We start from the raw sequence: 23,505 nt of genomic DNA on the forward strand, positions 1-23,505 counted from the left end.
AGGAAGCTCTGATCGAATGATGTGTTCGGCCGAGCGCACCACTCTTTGCAGATCTTGTCTGTCCTGCTTGGTGCTGTTACCAAACCAGGTGCAGTTTCCCTTCAGGACGCTCTCGATGGTGCAGGAATAAAAGTTCTTGAGCACCCTCAGTGGCAGATGGAAATCTCTAAGCCTTCTGAGGAAGAAGAGACACTGTCGGGTTTTCTTAACCAGGGTTCTAATGTGGCAGGACCATGACAGGTCCTGAGTGATGTGGACATCCAGGTACCGGAAACTGTCCACTCTCTCCGCTGGCATGCCATTGATGATCACGGGCTCATAATTCCTCACCTGCTTTTTAGTGAAGTCCACGATCAGCTCCTTAGTCTTGCTGACATTTAGGAGGAGGTTGTTCTCCTGGCACCAGGTCTCCAGGTTCCTAATCTCCTCCAGGTAGGCCTTCATGAAGGACACACACACACACGCACCGTTTTGAACCTTGTAAAGGATCTGAGTTTTACAGAGGGTCAGTTTAAATTGTCATATCTTCCTTCTGAAGTGACATAGGGCTTTCTACTTATTTCATTTAAAAGCAAACAAATGAACAAGGAAGGAGCTTTCCTAGTGGGTCCACTTAAGCGGTAAACATGTAAATAAAACTGTCTGTTGTTTGTAGTGTCTGCAGATTAAGTTTAAATTCTCCATTCTTCTGTCTCTAATCATAAGCACAAAGACATGTTACAGACACATTTTGGGGTCTGTAAAGGGGAAAATCCATCCTTAAACACAACATTTCTTGTCATATTGCATGGTATGTAATATGATGTTTAAGAAAGTTTTTTTTATTACAGGTGATTAAGAACATACATATGGCCTCAGTGGTCTGGAAATCATTCCCTCCGTCTAATTTACTAGTTTTAAGTAAACAAATAATTTCAAGTAAAGTAAGTTTCAAATTTCAAGTAAAAAGGAAAAATGTTTTTTTAAATTTTATTTATTAAACCCAGTGTGTCCTTTTGCGTGTCCCTAATTACAGAATATAACAATTATGCAACAAATATATTGTGTATTTGATATGTAGGTTTACTTAAGTCAGTCCGTCTGTTTATTGTTGTTTAGATTGGATCTTACAAATATCTATAAGATCCTAACAAAAACACTGTTAATTTTGATTATTCAGAGACATGTTTGGTGAGAGAAATCTTTGTAAAACTATATTTTCTTGAAAATCGTTGGAGCCACTGAAGAGTTGCATTTTTATTTTAACTATTTTTAAGTTGTTTTTATTAATACAACTTAAAATCCTTAAAATTAAGAGAAGCTGAATGTTTATCCACGTCATCACGGAAAACGCCATTTCCCAGATATCTCCGGTGTGCTTACGTCAGTTATGTGCGCCCGTAACTCTGTTTTGCTCCCCTGACGCGCATGACACTGAACCAACGTGGCTTTTGCTTGAGAATAACTTTATTTCTTTTAGGTATTACGTGTAGTTACACGTTCATTAGATAAAAAGGTTTCATGCAAACAGCGGGAAGAGTTCCTCTGACACGTAAATCAACTCGTTTTGCTGCCTGAGAAACAAACTCGTGAGTAGTTCAGACATCATATAGGACTATAGTTTAGCTCTCTGATAGCAAAGAAGTGCGCTCGAAAGAGTTTTTCATCTCCAGTAGCGGTTTACAAAGGTGTGCGTTTTTCTAAAAGGACACACAGAAACATGTTTAACGAGGATGAAGACTGGAATGATGAAGAAGAGGGTCAGATCTTGAGTAAACCTGCCCTCAGTAACACCAAGAAGACAAGCAGTGGCATCAATGTGAAGGTACGTGTTTCTTTTGCGCTTACGAAAAACTTTTTATTCTCGCAAAGCATTACTATGTTTCTACTTATGGTAGTCGCTACTCGTTTTAAAAATATATTATTCAACCTGCTGTGATCCTCTGATCAGCCCAGGGTTGTGGGTAAAAGCAGCCTGATGCGGACACTGAAGACTCTGGGGTCAGTACCAGAGTGGAAGAGCGACAACCATAAACAGGACAGTGATGAAGACTCCGAAGAAGCTCCATCAAACATTAGGACAAAGAAGAAGAGAAGAAAAAAGAGAAAACTTGCAGAAAAAACAGAGGAGCAGCAAGAGAACACAGACCAGATCTTAAAGGAGGAGAAACCTGCACCAAAAAAGAGGAAGAAAAACAATAAAGCTGGTGAGTAATTAGCTGGTTATAAGCTTAGAAATCTGACACAGTGGTTTGCCACATTAGAGTTTTTAATCCAGCATCTGTAATTGGAGTGTTTGGATGTAAAGTATTGTGCAAAGTCTTGAATCACATCTCATTTCTTTGTATTTTTTTAAGAAAATGAGAAATTAGTTCATCTATTTAGAGGTCGCCACTGCAGGCCATTTGTTTCCATCTCACCCTGTCCCTAGCATCTTCCACTGTCAACCAACCCTCTGCATGTCCTCTGAGTTCTTCCTCTTTTTCTCCTGCCTGGGAGTTCCATCTTCAGCATCATTTGTCCAATATGTCCAGCATCCCTCCTCTGCACATGTCCAAACCATCTCAGCCTTGCCTTGCCTCTCTAACTCTATCTCTAAACTGCTCAGCATGCTCATATCTAATCCTGTCTAACTTTGTCACTCCCAGTGAAAATCTTAGCATCTTCAACTCTGCCACATCCAGGTATGCCTCTTATGTTTTTGTCTTAAAACTCTACATCACAGCAGGTCTCACTACCATCTTAAAAAATTTCCCTTTCACGTTTCAGGCTGTCCTTCTGTCACTCGTCTCTACCCAGCCTGCACTCTCTGCTAATTATCTGTTGTTTTTGATGATCTTGCCCTGGTCTTTTAACTTGTCCACCTTCATGACCTCTATTTCTTGCATCTTCACTGTTACACATGTCCCCCTCTCATTCACACACATGTATTCTGTCCTCCACCTCTCCGGGCTCTCTTCCACACACTCTCACTACAGATCACAGTGTTATCTGAAAACACCATTGTCCATGAGAATCCTGCCTAAACTCATCTTTCACCACTGGAAACAAAAAGGGAGTCAGATGTAATCCAGTCACCACATTAAACCTATCTGTGCCTCTTACCGCACACCCCACCACAGTCTCTGTGTCCTCATTCATGTCCTGGACATCTTCATATACTTCTGTCCATATGTCCATACTATATGCTTTCTCTAGAGCCAAATAGACACAGTGCAACACCTTCTGACCTTCTCAATGCTTCTCCATTGTGGTGCAAAAATACTATTTTATATCTGTCAATCTGTGTTATCTTTGGCATTTCTTTGTAGATTCAATTCAATAAATGGGGATAAATTATGCTCTTGCAACAGGCTGCAAGTAACAATTCAAAATTAGTTGTATTAGATGTCTTTCTTTGCCCTGAAAAAGGTCAGGTGGAAGGATAGAAATGAGTGAAGAAGCAGCCAATGTCCAAAGAAAAACTTAAGACTTAAGTCTTTCAGAAAGCCTGGAGAACTATTGCTCAAGATCACTACATCATTGCAAAAGTCTGGCTCCTTGGAAGAAAAACTTAAAGAAATTAGGGGTCACTGAAGACTTTTGCATAGTACGTAGTACCAGCCTCAATCTTTCCTGAGTGTAAAATATTGACTAAACTGTTTTTTTGTTTTCTTCCAAAAGGATCTTCAAAGGCAAATGGCACATCTTCAGGGGAGGAGAAGAATAAAGAAATGACTGAATTGCTGATGAATGTAAACAATCCACAGAACACAGAAAAGATTGGCAGAAAACAGTGGAAAAACAAAATGAAGAACAAGAGGAAATGTAAAAATAAATACCGCCAGAAACAGCCTGAGGAGGAAGTAAATAAAGTAAAGTCTGTGGGTAAACATGAACTAAAGGAAGTAGTTAAACCTGATTCACATAGCAACAGCAACACTGGCAAAAACAATCAAAAAAAGAAAAATGAGAAACACCCTGAGGAGGCGAGTAATGAGAAGGAAACAAAGTGTGTCCCAGTTCAGAAATGTGTGCCTGAATCTTCTGCTGATGGATCAGAACAGAAAACACGTGAACCTGCAGTGGAGATTAAAGTTAATCAGCAGCAGTTCCCCATGAAAAGACTGAAACCTGAGCAGAGCAAAGCTCAGAGTCTGAAAAGACAGAAGCTGCAGAGGATGCTGCACAGCGAGGAGACAGAGCACCATGAGACTCCTGCAGAGCAGGAAGATAAGCCAGCAGAGTCAGAGGAAGAGGTGAAACAAGACCGCTCTGCCTCCCTCAGGTCCCGGATGGAGCAGCGGTTGGAGGCCGCTCGTTTCCGCTACATTAACGAAGTTTTGTACAGCACGTCCAGCGGCGAGGCGAAGCGTATGTTCAAGCAGGACCCACAGGCTTTCTGGATCTACCACAAAGGTTACACGGCTCAGGTTCAGAGGTGGCCCGCCAATCCAGTGGACGCCATCATCTCTTATATTCAGAAAAAGTGAGAAGCCTTCAATTTTCTGTGATGTTAATGCATGAAATAGAATTTTGCCCACAACCAAGGAATCTTCATGATTACAAATTTATAAAATTGTGCCAAATTTTTCAAATGTGTATGCCTATAGCTGGCATACACATTTACACCAGCAACACAAACAAGCACATTGTGTTCTTTACTCCCACCCTTTTAACCTTTGGGCCAGTAGAAGCTGTGATATGACTGTGAAACAATCAGGTAATATATCCATGAAGTATAAACACTGAAATGTTTTAGAATACAAATAGTTCCAAAGAGCACAGCTGGGAATATCCATTTATTTAAACTGCTTTAGCATTAATTGAATTGGGGGTTGGAGCACAGACCACTTAAAGTGCTCTCTGGTCAAGAAAGTGTGAGACCGCCTGATAATGGCTTTGCTATAACAATCCTTGGGCAGCGTTTCAAACAGAAACAATTAACCTGATGATAACAAAGCCCACCTCTTTAAGACAAGTTCATGTGATGAAAAAGTCCCTTGGAGGCAGGGAAAAGCTCCAGAAAGCTGAACAGGACCTCTGAGCACAAAAGGTTTAAAATGAAATCTTAAATGTCTGCACTGCAGTGTGTTGTCTGACCGAATAGGTTGGTTTGTCAAACTGTGCACTGATGGAATTGTGCTTTAAGATCTTTTCATCACAGGATGATCTTTAAAGTGGGTCTTTGATGCTCATTTCCACCTCCATACTTTTTCTTGGACTTTACTAGAGTTGCTTTGCCTGATTCACCCTTCAAAATAATACTTTTGATTTAAGCCCCTCTGTTCGTCACCTGTCTAAACAAACTATTTTATCTCCTTTCCCTTTAAAACATCTTTCTTCTGAATTGCAAACCATCTTAAGCACAAGGACTGGACAGCAAGGCTGCGATTTTCACAGAGCTGTGTGCCATTAAACAATGTGACATTGTGCATATATAAAAAAGAGAATAGGGAGGGGTTTCTGTCATTATTAGGCATCATATTCACACTAATGGAAATCCTCAGTTGGGTTCCTGTCTGCATAGAGCATGCAGTGGGGTTGGGACACCCACTGGCTCACCATAAATTCACCTGCAACAGAGATCACATCTGCTTCATTTGCTTCAAACGTTTGTGTTCTCACACGCACTTGTGTTTGGTAATGTCTGGAAAAAGTTCAATGTTTGCAGTGCATGTGTAAAACTGCTTAAGACAGGAGATTCTTAATCACCTCAGCTCAACATCTGAACGATTCATCATATTTTGAGCAGAAAGCACGGTGTGCTGTGTACACTGTTACTTTCAGACTTTTCCCAAAACATTTCCAGACCGTCTCTGCTCATCTCAAGAGTAAGAAGGAATTCTTCATGTAGAACTCCGGATGCTGACATCATTTATCTGCTGTAAACGGTAAACAGAAGACATTACTCTGCTGCACACTCTCGACAGCGAGGACTCACGCAGCTGATAATTTTGCACTGTGGGTGTTTAATCGATGCCTGGTTTTGCTGCTGTGAGAAGTTTGCCTCGTTAACATCAGCGGTTTGTCAGAAGACAACAGTTCTAACTAAAAGAAACACATCTACTGTACTGTTTTCTTTTTGCAGACCTTCCTCTCTCGTGGTTGCCGACTTTGGTTGTGGTGACTGTAAAATAGCGCGCAGCGTGAAGAACAAAGTTCATAGCTTTGACCTGGCAGCCACCTGTGAGCTGGTTACGGTCTGTGACATGGCCCACGTGAGTGTCTTTCTGCAAAATACAGACACAATTGCACTGCGATTGTCGTAAAATGGAACTAAAATGAAACGCCCCGTGTCTGCAGGTGCCTCTTAATGACGCCTCTGTGGACCTCGCTGTGTTTTGCCTGTCCCTCATGGGGACCAATCTGGCGGACTTTTTAGCAGAGGCCAATCGAGTGCTAAAAAAGAGGTGTGACAAGGATTCTGCATATGCATGTGTTTAATGTCGTGCACACACTGTGTTTCTCATTATTTTTTGGCACCTTTGTTGCAGAGGAGTCCTTAAAATAGCAGAAGTGGCAAGCAGATTCGACAACGTGCGAAACTTCATCACTGCACTGTCAAGTCTTGGATTCAAGATGGTGTCGAAGGTGAGAAAAAGGGGTGATGCTTGGGACCATGTTTACAGGAAAACAAGTACTTCTTCCTTCTTTAAAAAATTAAAGCATGTCACAGTTATAAGATGAAAGTCTGAATTAAACATGTAAATATATAATATTTACTGTGTTCAGGTGTATTTTCTTTCTTTTGTCGTTGTCCTTTTTAAGAGCCTGTTGCTGAAAAATGCTTAATAAATTTGTCACAAGTAGATCAATGTCGTCTAAACAACTGAGTCTGAAGAACACTTGGACCACGTGATGAGTAATAGCTTAAACATTCATGTTTGTCTGCTAGAATTACTGTTATTTTGTCTTTTTCTTCCTTTCAGGACACAGAAAATAGTCATTTCTACTCCTTTGAATTTGCGAAGACGGGAAAGGCTCCAGAAAATCTGAAGAAAGTTGGACTACAGTTGAAGCCTTGTCTTTACAAGAAGAGATGAAGATGTAATAGGAATTCATAAACTTCTCTGTGCATCAGTACATAACTGGACAATGCTTCACGGGGTCACAGTTAATATACACTTAAATGTATCATATTTTTTGGTATATTTTTGATTATTCCTTTTGCATTTTGTTATAGATATGTGATTTTTTTTTCATGTAACAGAGGTCTGTTAGTCTTTATCATCAGTATCAACATGGACGCACATTTTCTCATCACACAATGCACAGATCATTGATTGTATTGTTTACTCAAATACTGTAAATAAGAAATGTTTTTACAGTCCTGGAGTAAGTCACTGCGTTGGGTACAAAATCAAAAATGAAACTCGAGGCTGCTTGGTGACAGAATTTTCTAAGACAACTCTGTAAGTGCTACAATTGCTGTGGGAAACTTAAAAGTCTTTAAAAATATAAACTTTTAAAAATAACTGTGTGATGTCTGTGATGCTTCAGACCCAACATGTCGTTCCCTAACCCTATTACAATTACTCTATATGAACAAACAACTGACTCCATAATTATTTTCCACAACAGTGCTGCAGAGAAGCTGCAGTTCAGTCTATTTACATCTGAATCACACATAGTACAGAAATGTATTTATAGCTTCACTCCTTTTGTCGTAGCAGATGGTCCTGACTAATTAAGCATTGCAAAGACACTAGAAGGACTTTTTTCATGTTGGAGCAGTGTGACAGTCATCAGTATGTGGGACTGTTTGCTGTGCTTGTAATGAGTTTGTTAAAACTAAGAAGTTAAAGATGAAAGATATTTACTTTGGAATCACTTTATTGACAGATCAAAAAAAATATACATCTGAAAAGAAACTGTAATAATGAAAAATTCAAGTAAGATTTAGTTTTTTTCTAAAAGTGCAAATTTTATGCATTTGAATAAAAAAGCCGGCAGGTGCCCCAAACTGCAGTTCCTAAGTGCTTCAAAAGTGAGTGACTCATGTTGAAATATTTACAGGATGGTGAAAAAGAAAAACAGTTTTGATTTCTATGGATGCTTTTCCCTTTCATAACAACTCAAGGGTGGATGCATTTTGTATTTAATTTGGTATTTAATCATTTTAAATAAGTCATCCATCTTATTACGTTGTGTGGGTCTGCAGACATAGTTGTAACCTGTTCTGTCACAGAACTGGACTTTTTGTGCTGTCTAGTATTATGGCCTGATAAAAAGATACTATTAGCTGCCCCCTTGTTCTCTAGGGCAGGTGCTTTAATTTTCCCATAGGGGTTTGTGTCTCCTGCAGGAGTCTAGTATTATGGCCTAATGAGTATTTTATTAGTCTGTGACTTACTGCTAATTACCAGATATATTACAATTTATGAATATGAATAGTTTGTTAGCACTCCACCCTCTAGTACAAATATGTGAGGTCATGGCTCAAAAAGCACAGAGGCTTCAGAATGTGGAGTCTAGTATCAAGGGGTGACTACGTACATCCTTTATACAGTCTTTAGTTTAAACAGTAAAGTCATCAATGCTAATCTGCTCAAAATCTCACATTATTCAGGATATATACATACACAGTTTTTTACTTCAATGCTACAGAAAAACAAAACACTTGGAAAAAAAGAGTGCTACAGTTCCACTAAGATGCCACACCTAGTTTGTGCACAACTGGATGTGGTTTAAAAAGCCCCACAAAGCATTGTTGTCTTCACACTGTACTCTTGACGTCAATGACTATGGAGTAATTGACCATAGGAGTGCCCTCTTTGCTGTCTTTTTCTGTTACTGCTGGCTTTTTCACCTCAGGGGAGCCGGGGTCCTGCATGAGGGATGTCAAGGCTGAGAGATACTCCTCCTGAATTATACGGAGACAGATGGAGAAACGGAGGAAAAGAGTTCAATTTAGTTTTGGATTTGAGACACTTAGCAAAGCTGGAGAAAATTATCATATTTAAATGTACCTTGTGCTCTTTCCTGCTGTTTCTTTGACTATAAAACAAAAAACAGAGGTTGATGGTGAATTATCTCAGTCTGGTATGGCAACCTGACTGTGGCAAACAGGAACAAACTGGACAAGATTGTCAGAACAGCTGGAAAAATCTCATTAGATAAACTGTATCACACTACTGCCTTACAGAGAGCTCAGTCTATTGCTGACTAAGAACGCCCTCTTTAATCAGATTTGATCAAATGGCCCCAGGACAACATTATAGGATGCATTTTGTGCCAAATCCAATTAGTATAGTGAATAACAAGATGCTGTGATGTGATTTCTGTAGTTTTGCTAATGTTTTATGTATGTATATGAATGAATGACTCTTGATGACTATCAGTATTTTTTTATATAAATTGATTTGTGACTTGGTGAACCAAAGACAATTATTCAGTTCAATTTAAATAAACCCGTTTTAAATTTTTTTTGAGAGATTTCACCACTAGATGGCACTGTGACATAACTGGCCACACCGAGTCAATTCAAATAAGCAAGCTGCAGAGGTGAATGCATTATATGTGACGGGAATATCAATGAATACGAGTGGTGACCCAAGTCTTCATCATTGATCTCTGGTGTCAAAAGCAGACGCTCACTTTGTACACTGCGACCTCAGTGACACAAACCCAGTGATGTCCTGCTGCTGACAAAAAAAATGTCCTCATGCAGCACTGGAGATGAGGGAAAGAGGAGTGGGGGGTTGACATTAGTCCCAAAATAACTTTCCTCTGTGGGGAGTCATGTTTTCTTGTTGTTCACTGGGTGCCTGACCTTCCCAAATTAACTTGACAGGACCCTCCCACTGGAGCATGCGATAACGTGCCTAGACTCCGTCAGCCAATGGCACCTTCACCAAATGTTCCGGTCAGAGTGACAGGCGTATTGAAATAACCTGTAAACCACTCTTGTGCAGCTCTATTCACAGCGGGGCTTGATCTGATCCTGACAGACATTCTTGTGAGAAGTTAGATTTGGCAGTGAATGTGGAAATGTGGAAGCTTCTGGAGGCAGAAACCATTAACAGTTCTAGGACTGTGAAAGATATCCCACATCAGTACTAAAAGATGTGACTCTTTCTCCAACAGCAACAGGATTAAGAGATGAATTTGTGGATTTTTTTCCACTGGTGAATGGCAACTTGAATTTTATTATACTAATAACTTCTGAACATGTGGACCTTCTGCACATTTCACCTTTCCTTTTGCAAAGTGTCGGTGATGATAATTGGCCAGCGAACAGCAGTCTGCTGCACAAATTGCCAGAAGTAACACCGCTAAAAGCCAGAACAGGAAACTGGAAAATAAATCTGTTTTTCTGACTGCCTAACAGCCTCTACCTGTCTGCAAGCAGGGCTGTGGTGGCAGAGGCACCTGTCTGCTTCAGCCACATTACTTCCTGTTTGTGAATAACAGCTTGGTACTGGGGTTTTGGTTAGTTGGGTTAACGATCCACACATCCTGTTTGTCTAGTACTCTCTGTACACTCTGTGCCATCGGCAACATTGCCCTCATTTGCCCGTCAGCGCATCACCTGCAGAGTTGCTGTTTGTCACCTGTGGAAGCGCTTAACTCACCAGCACACACAGAGGATGATGACAGAGATAAGAACGAGGGCTAATGCTGAAGAGATGCAAATCATGGATGTGAGAGCTGCAACACAAAGCACACAAAGAAACTGATATCAGCTAAACATCTCAGAAAACCTCACAGTGAAACTGGTTACGCACGTAAGCATGCCGATATTATCAGGAGCTCTCTGTTGTGTCATGTTCCTCTGAGTGCAAAAGCCCATCATGGCAGACACGTACCGAGCTGTTCAAGCCTAGTTGTGACTTCCACCTGAAAGCTGACTGTAGCAGTGTGGTGACAGAAGGATGCCCAGCAGGTGTACAGGCCTTTGTTCAGCTCTGCAAGCTCTGACTGGAAGATCATCGCAGATCCCTCCGTTTGCACAAATGAGCCATCACTCCTGAAATACCAGGGATTTACAACTGAGTTTCTCTTTAAGTGACATTTTTGGGGAAATATAGCCATGTGCTGTATTTCTGAGGGTTAAAAATAAAACTCTAATCACTCTAATGTCTGTACAGTAAATAGGAGGCTGTAGGTAACTGGCTTAACTTTGCTTACAGAGTGGAAGCAGGGAAAGAGCTAAGCTGGCTCTGCACCACTATCCCTAAAGCTCACTTTAACACTTCACATTGTGCCAAAAACCCCAAAACAAAACCAAAAGTGTAGAAGTTTCCATTATAGACATTACATGCCAGATCATTTCTTAGCTGGTAAAATCATCTGAAAGACTGAAAACAGGTGGAAAGTTGGTTAAGAAATCTCTGCACATTACTCTGCATTACAAAAGTTGTTCACACGTGGTTACAAAAAATCAACAAAAAATGTACAAATGGACAGAACCAGGGTAATTATTTGCCTTTATTTAAACGGTAAAATACCCCCTAATAAATCGTGCTCTATGACAATGTGTTGCTTCTTCTACTTCCTCTACTACTGTGGGAACACTCAATTTTGTGTGTTCACAGGAACTTCCTGATCATGATTAGGTGGTAGATAACAGATATACCTCCTGCCAGCTGAGACTATAATTGGACAGGCTACTGTTTTTTTGACAACAGTAGGAAAGTTAATGCACCTGGTACTAAAGGTGCTGTTTTTAGTTGTTTGCCTGCTCCCAGATAAAGCAAAGTTAAACTGTCTCCTTGCTGTTGTTGGCTATTGCACTAAGCTCTTTATGTAAATAACTCAACTGATATTTTCAGAGAGCTACTTCTTAATTGTGGGAGCACAGATTTTTGTGCAGTGCACTATGTTCAGCTTCCTCATTGTGAACAGGTGGTTTGAAACACCGGATACAGCACCTCTTACAGCTGAGCTCGTACTCTGGCACGTTGCCTTCAATTTCGAGCAGTATTTTCTGGTTGTGACGATTCTTGTCGAGGGACAGTCTGTATACAACAGGTTGATCGCTGTAGCGGCTTTGCAGAGGAGTCGTGAAGTTCAGGACTCTCAGAGAAGAGATATCTGGCAAAAAAACAGTAGAAATATTTAAGATGAACTTTGTGCGTTAGTGTTCAATCGAGTATTGTTTCTGTTGCTCTTACAGTATCTGGGCATATGAACAGTCCTTCTCTGTGTGACCCCTGGTTCAAAATGGTACACACAAGTCAGGTTTTGCCCCTCATGACGGTTCAGCGGAAATTCATAAGTCGCCCTGAGATTCATTGAGTTTCTTTCATATTCTGAGTGCACAGAGGTTTGCCTTTCATTTTTTTCGGGAAGGTCCCATGCAAGGTTTGTCTCGAAACACTCCCCTGTGCACTCGCACACTGCCAGCCAGAGATGAGAGTCTTGTTGTCTCACCACAGATGCGCTCAGCAGGGGGGCTTCTGAAAAAGAAAAGGGGGGTGTCAGGAAGGGGATGAGCAACCGCGTGAGGTTGTCTGTGTCATAGAAGGTAATATTTCTAAGAAATGACTAGCGTACTGTGCATGGGGATGTTTATTATTCTTTCCTCTTCTGCCTCCAGGCTCGGATGCTTTACTATGCAAGTCAAATTCTGACCGGCATAGAGAGAGGACAGGAAGTGCACAGAGCTGCGAGCAAATACCAGACCATCAGCCTGCTGTTTGGTCTCCACCAGGCTATCGATGCTGTTGTTGGTGTTCCTTACGTGCCAGGTTATAACTGCTGCCGGAGGGGCGCTGTCCACAGAGCATTGCACCTTTGTGTACTTCAGACCTTGTCTCCACTCAGTGCTGGTGTTGACGGTGATGTTAGGGTGAGCTGTGCAGGAAAGAGAAGTTAAACAACAGGAAGTGGAGGGCTTCCACTTGATGAAAAAAATTTAATCTATGGCCACATATATCCACTACTGATAAGAAATTAGGGTTGGTTGGTTGATTTGCTGAACATACCACAAAGAGGGAGTGTTATGCTTCTGTTCTCTGGTTTTTCAAATGCTGGGTGATTTATCACACACTCTGCAGTGAGCTCCCAAGGCAAGCAGGGAGGGAGGAGTACAAACCCCCTGACAGAGTGGCTTCCATTATGAGAAGTGGAGTTGAACCAAAAGTCTTCAGACACACCCTCTGGTAGAAGCCAGGACATGTTGGCTGCAGGAACAGCATCATCTGCTGAGCACTCAATCACTCTGTGTCCATCTTCAGTCCGCAAATCAACTCGTATTGTAGGAGGAACTGATGGGAAACGTATAGAGAGAAGAGTTCACATCAATATTTCATAGTCAGATGATAGAGAAGGTCAAAGCAGAGTTTCACCTACCTTGTTGTATAGGTTTAACAGTGACATTGAACCGCAGCACTGCTGTAAGGTGCTGATAAGAGAAGGTGCATTTGTAAAGACCAGCGTGTTGAAGATCCACAGGGCCCTGGAGTCTCAGGCTCTTGTCCACCAGCTTCACACTCTCAGGCAAGGGGCCATCATCTCTGGAGGGCAAATATGCAAAATATGCAGGAATTCAGAAATGTTTTCATTTGTCTTAATATAAGAATACAAAAGGAAAACAAAGCTTGAATAAATAAACATTTGAATCAGAAAATGTATCTAAATATGGTTCCTGCTTACAGTCACTTGTGGTTTTTATGCCACCAAATATGCCACCACTGAAACTACCTACATATCCTGTGGAGGATGTGTATATTCTTTCTCTGTATATATACATGAAAAAAGTGTGACTGAAGCTTGTTTTTATTTTTGTAAAAGCATATTATTTTTGCAGGTACTGTTCATTTTTGCTCCTTTTCTTTTGGTTATGTGGTTAGTTTCCCAAATATCTGAACCAGCCCATCCAGCACCAACAAATGTTTCTTTGCAGGTTACTCGACCATGACCTAAATTCACTCAGTTGCTGATTAGATATTTGCACTGATTCACAGTTGAACAACTGCACCTAATACGGTAAAATAGGGAAATCAAACACAGTACGAGCACTTACTGATGAATATACTTTTTATTTTGTCATTAATGGGCAATTTCCCCATACTTTTTTAATAAGTCATTTTTATCTGTCTTGCACATTATTTTCCATTATTTGTGCACAATAATGGAGTGGACTTACTTTGTATCAGATTCTCAACCTTAACCTTCCCTAACATGATGAATTTCATCATCATGCCAGCTCATAACGCAGTCTGTCTGTTATAATTATCATTTTTAGAGTTCGAACGCTTCTATAATATATGAAATTGATGTAGTAGTCCTTTGACACCAAATATTTCCTACTTTTTGCAGGTAACATTGTAGCGTGGCACGTTCCCTTCGACCTCGAGTCTGATAACAGCTTCAGTCTCCTCTTCCTGCAGCTCCACGTCATTGCTGTTCCCTTCCAAGTCTGAGTACAACTGACCTGGAGCCAAATCTGTAGATTTAAAAAAACAAAAACAAACTCTGTTCCTCTGTTACCTCTTGAGCATTAGCAGTTTATTCAACACTGATTGTACTCACAGAAAACTGGCAGTGTTAGGGCTTGTGACTCCTTTTGTGTAAATTTAGGATGGTCAAACACACAAGTGATGTTGTGACCCCCGTATTTTGTTACGGGGAGGCGGACTGAGACTCTCTGTATGTCTGAGTCTGTGTCGTTCTCTCTCGCCAGCTCTTCAGCCATGTTCAAAGCCAAAGAGATGTCAGTGTCAGGTCTCCCTCCAGATGAAATGCAAGAGACCACCCAGAAATCATTTCCGTCTTCTTGGTGTACCATCTCTGCTTTAATAGTCACATTTGGCCTTGCTGCAGAGCAGGAAGAAGGGCGAGAAGAGTTATTTTTCACAAGCTCTAATGTTTTTTCCAGCAAATTAAAAAGTCAGATAGCAAGTAGAGGCTCAGGGTGTTTTGGTTAAATAGGAAGCTGGGGCCGGATGAGCTGAATGTTAGCTAAACACACGCCATGAGGAGCTTCTGCTTGGGTTTGGAGAGTGCTGACTTAGGCTTATCACCTGTCCCATCTGTTGGCTGAGCTGCAGCTGAGAGCAGATGTCTGGCCCAGCTGCTACCCAACCAAAGCTGAGAGAACCGCAGGCTTTAATACGAGGAATCAGCATAGATCAGAGTCTATTATCAAATACGTAAAAGTTTTGGTGTTACGCAACAGTCAAATGCCTCTAATGAGCAAGTGGGTTAACACCTCATAATAAATTGGGTGCTGGACAGGGGTGTGCACACATTTGGAGTGAGTTAATGCTCTTTGGCTTTAAAAAAAGTTCAATCTGTTTACACATAAAGTTATGTCTGCATTTAACCACTGCAGTTTGAAAATTACCTAAGCTGCTGTGCTTCAGTGAAGTGGAAATGTATTATGGACAAATGAACTGGGTGGTGTGGCTTACGTTAATAGGACTGTTACTAGGTCTGCCACTGAAAGAGCAGTAAGAGGCTGTAATGCTGTACATATTAGTATGATTGTATGAAGAGAGCATTTAAAGCTTTATTGCCAAACATATACAGTGGTGTAAAAAAGTGCTTGGCCCCTGATTCCCGATCGCCTACTTTTTGTATGTTTTTCACACTTCAATCAGATCATCAAACAAAAATAATACAAGTAAACACAAAATGCAGTTTCTAAATGAAGTTTTTATTATTAAGGGGAAAAACAATCCAGAACTACACGTCCATGTGTGAAAAACTAATTACCCCCTAAACCTAAACCTAACTGATTGGGCCACACTTAACAGCAACAACTAAGATCAAGCATTTGTCATAACTGGCAATGAGTCTTTTACAGCCATGTGCAGGAAATTTGACCCTCCCATCATTGCAAAATTGTTCTAATTCAGCCACGTTGGAGGGTTTTCAAGCATGAACTGCCTTTTTAAGATCATGCCAAGGCATCTCAATCGGATTCAGGTCAGGACTTTGACTAGGCCACTCCAAAGTCTTCATTTTGTTTTTCTTAAGATCTTCAGAGGTGGACCTCGTTTGTTTTGAATCATTGTCCTACTGCAGAACCCAAGTGCACTTCAGCTTGAGGTCACAAGCAGATGGCCCGACATTCTGTGGTGAATGAATGTGGTCATTTACCACAGCAAGTTCCAGATTCTGACGCAGCAAAACAGCCCCAGATCATCACACTACCACCACCATATTATACTGACTGTTTTCTTGTGTTTTCACTTTAAATTTGTGTGATTCATTTTTGAATTTGCATCTTCGGTGAGTGAAATTCATGGACTACATGGTGTTTTAAATAGCCAGCAAGGGCCACTAATATAGATGCAAAAATATGCTGATCGACATACAGCTTCATTTAGACTTCTGTGTTCATATGTAGTAATCAGAAACTCATTTTATCTCTACACCACAACCTGCTGTGTAATTCAAGTTGTTGTGACGGAGTTCTGGTTATGGGATAAGTTATGAAGTAGGACGTAGTTATGACGTAGTTATGAAGTTATGACGTAGATCTGATTTGGGTGTAAAAGTCAGGCAAAAATGGCCCACAGCTCCCCTGCTCTATGACCACATGAAAATCTGTAATTTTAAGTCTTACTGAATAAAAATTAAATGCATTTAGCTTTTATCTTTCTATGTTAGGATTTGAAGTGGAAAAAGCAGGTTTAGGTTGCTTCGAGCTTGTCATGTCTCTGATCAGTGTGATCACCACCATCATTGTAAACAGATGGATGGCAGATCATCGGATTCAGCAGCTGTTCCTACACTACATATGACGACAGTCCATGTACTAAGGGTATTTATTTGCTGGGAAGAGAGCAAGGAGCTAAGATTTATTAAGTTAGCAATGACATGTACATGACATGGTGAAATTTTTCATCCTGAGTGAAAGAAAACTTTTATAGTATGAGAAATCTTTCCTGCTTTGGTCCAATACCAGTAGAGCTAAAGCATCTAGGTGTAGTTAATGATCCGACGTCCTGCCTTTGCCTGTGAATACTGACAGTGTGAGGGGTCTCGTCATGGTAACCACGCTTTCATGACAGTCAGTGCAAAGTTGCTGAGGTATAATGTTTGTTTGCTTTGTGGTTGCTCATTATCATTACTGACTCTATAACAGTGTCAATGAGGGTTGTGCTAAAGAGTGAGTCTTTGCAGGTGCACTAAATTACAGTGTGGATGGTTTTATATTGATGTTTGCTGTATTAATCTGTCTTTCCTGTGAGCTCGGGGTTTCTGTATGTGTGTTTAGCCTATGTTTTCATCAGAAATGTTTTTTTTTATTATTATGCTTTCATAGACCAAGATTATATTTTATATATATATTTTTTAATATATTTTTTAAAGTTTTTAACTTACAATCATGAAAAACTAACTTATCATTTTATCAGCTCTGTAATAACTCAGAGTGCTGCTCTGCTCGTATTGGTCATCCGCACTGCACCCTCTAAATGCAACATGTTCCTGCAGCTCTGCAGTGCTGTGGATAAAACAGAAAGGTGCTGCCCTAAAAAAAACAACAACAAAAAAAACCCCATATCATGACCCAAATGCTAAAATGCTCAGTGGACCTGGGAAGAACTGCAGAGTCAGGTAAAGTACGGACTCGTTACTTTGACCCCCCGTCCTGCGCTTTTTATATCAAGATATTGGTTATAGCAGCTTTAACGATTTGATGAAATCTATGAAACAAAATATCGTGATTAACTGGGATGCTGGATTTTTAGCTTTAATGTTATGCAGTCGGATTTTCATCAGGTCAACAGATGCAGGTGCGCATCTTTTGACCTGCTAGACTTGAGCCATTAAACTGTACACTGCACCATATTACAGTACTGTTATTAATTAGTTACTGGGTCGTTGCTTCATTTTTGCTTCCATATACTCAGCTTCAATGGAAGAGCGCATTCCCACATGAATGCATAGCACTGTGCAACGTGATTTATGGTCTGTCACTGTGCATGTGGAGCAGAGTGAGAAGGAACAGGCTGCGTAAAAACTCAGCAGGAGAAAGTTATTGTGTTGCAAGATGCTGAGTCATGATGCATGATTGCAAACGTATGAGTGGTAATGCAACACAATATGTCACCACCTAGCAACAGGGACATAAAAACACAACAACTCTGATGCTCTTACTGTAGGTTTCCACCCTAACTGTGGTGACCGCGGGCTGTGGGAGGGTCCGGTGTTCAACCACACAGGTCACGTTGTCCTCCTCCTGCAAGTGGGTGGGAAAGCGGAGGACGCTGCTGACGGTGAAGGTGTCATTTGAAGGAAGGGTGTTATTCACAACCTCGATGAAGGGGAAATCTGAAGGAGGATACCCATTCACAGACCAGCTGATCTGGGGCTCAGGCCTGCCATTGATGGCAGAGCATAACACAGACTGATAGTGAGTCCCATTTATGGTCTCTGCATTCAGAGTGATGTTGATTTCTGGTTGAACTGTGAACAAATTGAAAAATAAACACGTTGAGTGACATAGGCATGTCTCAGGATAATAATGCATCTGTTTAATTAAAATCTGGTGGTGCATCAGTTAACACCTTTTAATTTTAGAACTGTTTGTGGCAACTTCATCGGGCTTATTTGTTCTCACAGAGGTGAGTCGATTATAGAAAAGAAATCACATGTTATTGGCGTAGCTTACCTACTACAGTGACGATTACAGTGCCAGTGTAAGTATCTTCAAGTGATTCAAACTCACAGGTGTATTGTCCTTCTACTTCCACACCGGTCACCCTAATCTGAATTGTGAGGTTGGTGAGAGAAACTGGGAGTGAAAAGTTATCTCTTTGAAATGGTCTCCCATTGATAAATCCTGCCAGTCGCTTTTTTTTTTTTGAACTGATCTGTTGTTTCCACTCGCTGCTGTCAACAGGATCGTCACCCAGATAGATACAGCTCAGATACATGTCCTTTCCCAGGACTGCTGTGATGCTCTCAAAAGGCTCTTCACTCGAACCTAATGAGAGATCAGAAAACATTGAGAAAGCAGAAATGCCTTGAGGGGGAATGGGTTTGATGAGAGGACTGGGCACAGGGTGATAGATGCTACTTGTTGTGTTGACTCAGCCTATTGTCTGTCGCTAGTTAAGTAAAACTGTGATCAAAGAGGTAGACTAACTAGGTCAGTAGTGATAAACTCCTCAGTCATTTCTCAATTAAAAAAAGACATAAAATCGTATAAAAATAAGGCTAAAACAGACAAACAGACTATATTTAATTTGTTACAAGTAAAAGTAACTGAAAAGAAAACTGGATGAAAATGAAAAGTTTAAGGCTCAGTTTGAAACAGAGAAGGCAGACTGCGTCGACAACGAGCAAGCTTCCTTTTTTTAATCCACAAAGTAACACAATCCAACAGGAAAATCCAAAAATACAAGGAGTGAGGAAACAGGAGAACACGAAGAGTTTCAGAGGGCAACACACAGGGAAGCATACACAGGGAATGTGACGATGATGAAGACGGGACTACTTATACACCGAGGGCTGACGGCAGAATGAAAAACAGGATGAGAATGAGACACAGGTAAAAGTAATTAACACAGGTGAAGACAGTCAGAGACGGGAAGTGAAACTAATACATCACATGAAAGATAACCAGACCTCAAAGGAAGTAGCCAAAAGAGAAAGAATAACAGGGAGGAGAAGACTCTCAGGCACAGAAAGATGACAGAGGAAACTATAAGTCACCCATAAAATAAACACAGAAATTAAAGACTCATTCATAATAATATCACCAGAAGCAAAGCTCACAGTCTAGAATAATAAAGAAATTAAAACAGTATTCCCAGAATTTAACAGGCCCTAAACTGAAACCCCAAACCCTAGGATCATAATATTTTTTAAAATAAAAGATCAATAAAAGATTAAGCGAATTAATTGTCTTCACTTTGTAAAATTCTGGTAAATTATTTGTTTTTACAGAGAAAAAGCAAAAGACAAGAGGTTAACTTGCACACAGTGACAGTAATAAATAAATGCAGCCTTGTCTCCTGCCTGTGTATCTGATGGAGGACTCCATTATGTTAATGAAATGAAAACCATCCAAAATAAGATCCACACCCAGACAGGGTCCTCTGCACTGTTTAGAAATCAGCCACAGTTAGGGCATTTCACAGGAGAGGGCATTTAATATAGGCTGGCAGGTTTTAGCACTCTCAGAGAGGACAGTGTGCAGACTTTAATGCATACCAAGTCCCCTTCTCTCTCTGCTTCCTCCCCAGACTTCATCAAAGTGCACTTAAGGACACAGCTTGCTCTACCAGTCAGCTGGAGCCAAGAACCTCTATTCAGCTTAAGGTACATGATGAGTAAAATGACGACAGCTTACTGCTGCACTACTTCATTGAAAACCTCTTAATATGCAGCCGGCTGCTGCAGTCTAAACTGTTTGCATCAAGCACTGTTAATGCTGTTGGTCTTACTATACATCACAGCAAATGGAAACAATGTGGAGAGGCTCCAGAGCCTTTTAAGAGGAAGAGAAAGCAAGAAAGAGAAATAAATATGCTATATCAGTTCAATTATGCCTGGTGGGCTTGTAATTCATTTGCCCTTGCAGGTTAGTGCCAAAATAAATGTCAGCCAAGAATGGAGAAGGCACACCTTAAGGATACAAACTAAGTAATAACTGTGAAAGAAAAATCACACATTCTTCTACTGCATCATATTTCCTGAGTCCCAGGGGCTTCTTTTTCTCACCAGACAGCAACAATGCACCAGTGGCACAAAGCACACCTTCCTCTGCAGACTAGGGATGTGGTAAACAAATAAAGACTTTCGACTTTAGAAAATGAAGCTCTTTCACACGTTTAAACTTTCATCTCCAGCTGGAAGTCTCGGTGACTCTGCAGAATGAAGGACTGCACCAAATCAAAGGGAAGAATCTTTAAATAAGTACAGCCAGGAGAGGGTTTTCCCCAAATGTTAAAGACCTCATATATTAGTTTTAAAAGCCTGTAAAAAAAATGCAGTGGTCACACCGAGGAAGCGCATATGATTCCTAATAAAGAGTTGCCTGCCAGGTTGACATTACAAACATACAATCAGGAATGTGCTGCTGAAAAATGTATTATTTAGAACTTTGTGATGCATCCAGTGTGTAGTTTTATTGCTCATTTGTAATTATAGTTGGACTAATCAGTAAGGAAAGCCAGTAGCACTGCTGGGTATAAATGCCTCAGGTTAAACAAGAGCTTAAGGTCCAGTAAAATGAACACATAAACAGCTGATTGCAACAGATGGATTGTAACTCTGCAGACTTACCCAGAATTTCCAAAGAATGAGCAACATGTAAGAGAAGACCCAAAATCAACAGCCATGAGCATCCCATGGTGGTGTCATTGACTGAAGCAGAACTATAGACCAGCTGTATGCAGGGCACATGGTATTTATAGGGTGTGTGTATTATGTGGTTTATGGTTTATGGCACACACCCTCTACAGCTGATATTCAGTTGTGTGAGCCACACACACACACACACACACACACACACACACACACACACACACACACACACACACACACACACACACACACACTTAAAAGCAACTTCTTCAGTTTGCAACAGTAGGTGTTCTCTTGTGTGTTTTGCACATGTCTTACAGTTCTGTTTTTGTCAGCATCGCTATACAGGATGCGTCTGTTCAGTTACTCAGCCACCTCATATAGCACAGTATCTTGGGAAGTGGTAAAGCTATGCATCCCATCCCGCCTGGGGCCTGCAGAGACTGCCTGTCTGCGAAACAGCTCGCTATCATTCATGCCCTGCAGTTTGTGAAATCACTCACTTCTGGTCATTGTTTCGTGGCATAATGCTCCTCTAATTCACTTTGACTCTGTGTGTTTTATGTTTCTTCTTTCTTCTCTTTCTCAGCATAATTTACCACCCTACGAGGAAAAATAAAAACCAAACAATTGTGGTAGAGAACAGCGAATCTTGCAGAGGCTCAGCAGTGCACAGCTTGTCAGAGGTTGCCATCTTTCTCTAAAGTTGATTCACTTTGGCACTGACTCATGTGGACCACAAGAGGAAGACAGTGAATGAAATGACCTAACCGAAAAATTTCTGTCAACACATTTTTTTTTTTTGATCGTGTGGTTTGTAACGGCTGTTTTTGAATTATCCGGTATGAAACTGCCACCCATAGTGAGAGCTTTTGTAGGCTATGAAACTGGCTTTACAACAAAGAAAATGGTAGATATCTCATCCTTTTTTGCTCTCAACCTCACATACTCACACACCCATACAGAGTAGTGTTTCCATTACTTCACAGGACTTTACATTTCCTGAAGACTCCACCATAGCTACTACTTGTCTAACCTGACGCTTACTCTGACCTTAAATCAAGTCCCCACCCTAAAATGGACATATTTACATTATGTAGAGGAGCTTTTAACCCCAAAAGGGAGGCAGCTCCCTGAACTATAACAGTGTAAACAGATTTATGGCAAATGAGTTAAGCTGGTTTTATGGTCCTGACTTTGTGTCTTTTTATGTAGCGCTAAGACTACTCAGAGAGAAAAAATATTGGAAATTAACCAACAGCAAAGTTATGGAGAAGAACGTCCTTGCAGTTCTATAAAGATCCCTTCACGATACGTCTTAGCTCTTAGTATTATTCTAGCTCATACTGTCTCTTAGTATTTAGTTTTGACTCACGTCTCTGTTTGCATTTGAGTCCATTTTCCTGATTCAACCTTTGGCCGTGACAACGAGAAACCCCTTCACAACTGCCAACCAAGTGAACAACACTTTCCAGGATGTAGGCATATCAATATCAGTGTCTACACTAAAGAAGACTGCATTAAAGTAAATACAGGGGGTTTACTGCAAGGTGCAAGCCACACATAAGCCTCAGGAATAAAGAGGTAGTGTCACTACTGTGACACTACTGTTTATTGCCTGGCAGAACATTAAAAATGAGGAAGCCCAGCATCTGGTGACGTTCTTTTTTTTTTTTTTTGCCTGTCCCGTTTGGCTCTTTTGCCATCAGAATTGTTGTCTAAAGGCGAAGAAAGATGCCCAACGGATTTACTTTACCAAATTGACCATCCCAGCCTTGCCATAATGGTCCATTTGATTCACCTTTTATTGTTTATTTTATTTTCACTTACTGAATACGGGACAGACTTGACTGGGGGAAAGAAGGGGAGAAAGAAACAGGGAAAGAAAAACAGCTGAGAAGAGGGACGGGGGAGAAGGGAAAAAGACAAAAACCAACAGAATGAGCAGAGAAAAATTAAATGCATATATCGATCACCTGGATCACCTGTTGAGAAAGAAAAAAGAAAACAAGCAGAAGAGAACAAGAGTAATAGAATAAACAACATCACAATGATATATGGGAATATGACAGTAAATACTAAATATTAAACATAGATCAACAGAACACAGTGTGCTTTGAGGTAGGAGCCAAAAAGGGTGTAGTTTGTGGGTGTGATCACCCGTGTGTACACCTGTGAGCATGGACGTGCTTGTTTTTTTTAAAAGGTTCCTTCATGTAATGATCTGCTAGAGGGTGTGGGGGGGGGCCACTGCCCCGTCTTCCAGGGCATGAAGCAGGTATGGAGGAGATCAAAACTCCAGACATCCAGAGGCCCCCAGAACACAAGAGA

The 23,505-nt window shown here is 40.8% G+C and overlaps 2 protein-coding genes across 3 annotated transcripts; one reads left to right on the forward strand and one right to left on the reverse strand.

Moving 5' to 3' along the window:
- The first annotated feature begins 1,368 nt into the window (after positions 1-1,368).
- On the forward strand, positions 1,369-7,436 carry rrp8 (ribosomal RNA processing 8). Of its 2 annotated transcripts, XM_082501841.1 has the most exons (8): positions 1,369-1,568; positions 1,687-1,804; positions 1,931-2,186; positions 3,643-4,447; positions 6,050-6,179; positions 6,265-6,371; positions 6,456-6,552; positions 6,891-7,436. In XM_082501841.1, the coding sequence occupies exons 2-8, from the start codon at positions 1,700-1,702 to the stop codon at positions 7,002-7,004; spliced, it is 1,614 nt and encodes a 537-aa protein (XP_082357967.1). In that variant the 5' UTR covers positions 1,369-1,568; positions 1,687-1,699; the 3' UTR covers positions 7,005-7,436. The 2 variants fall into 2 exon arrangements, with proteins under 2 accessions (XP_082357967.1, XP_082357966.1); XM_082501840.1 differs by having other exon boundaries at positions 1,369-1,804.
- A 340-nt stretch (positions 7,437-7,776) lies between these two features.
- On the reverse strand, positions 7,777-21,253 carry LOC309687522 (uncharacterized protein). The gene is made up of 14 exons (XM_082502561.1): positions 21,154-21,253; positions 18,533-18,847; positions 18,019-18,327; positions 14,440-14,724; positions 14,218-14,353; positions 13,258-13,421; positions 12,891-13,172; positions 12,460-12,759; positions 12,078-12,362; positions 11,835-11,997; positions 10,770-10,930; positions 10,536-10,611; positions 8,931-8,958; positions 7,777-8,824 (listed from the first exon to the last, which is right to left on the reverse strand). The coding sequence occupies exons 1-14, from the start codon at positions 21,218-21,220 to the stop codon at positions 8,678-8,680; spliced, it is 2,718 nt and encodes a 905-aa protein (XP_082358687.1). The 5' UTR covers positions 21,221-21,253; the 3' UTR covers positions 7,777-8,677.
- Positions 21,254-23,505: the final 2,252 nt, after the last annotated feature.

Source organism: Aulonocara stuartgranti, assembly GCF_965226115.1.
Source record: "Aulonocara stuartgranti genome assembly, chromosome: 14".
In the NCBI taxonomy this organism is placed as follows: Eukaryota; Metazoa; Chordata; class Actinopteri; order Cichliformes; family Cichlidae; genus Aulonocara; species Aulonocara stuartgranti.

Excerpts from the sequence above, each read along its gene's own strand:
- rrp8 (XM_082501840.1), top strand. The coding sequence starts at position 1,700 with ATGTTTAACGAGGATGAAGACTGGAATGATGAAGAAGAGGGTCAGATC. Across the intron at positions 6,180-6,264 it reads CGGTCTGTGACATGGCCCAC|GTGCCTCTTAATGACGCCTC; the intron begins GTGAGTGTCTTT and ends CCGTGTCTGCAG. Across the intron at positions 6,553-6,890 it reads GATTCAAGATGGTGTCGAAG|GACACAGAAAATAGTCATTT; the intron begins GTGAGAAAAAGG and ends TCTTCCTTTCAG.
- LOC309687522 (XM_082502561.1), bottom strand. The coding sequence starts at position 21,220 with ATGGGATGCTCATGGCTGTTGATTTTGGGTCTTCTCTTACATGTTGCT. Across the intron at positions 10,612-10,769 it reads AACTAGGCTTGAACAGCTCG|CTCTCACATCCATGATTTGC; the intron begins GTACGTGTCTGC and ends TTTGTGTTGCAG. Across the intron at positions 8,825-8,930 it reads ACAGCAGGAAAGAGCACAAG|GAGGAGTATCTCTCAGCCTT; the intron begins GTACATTTAAAT and ends CGTATAATTCAG.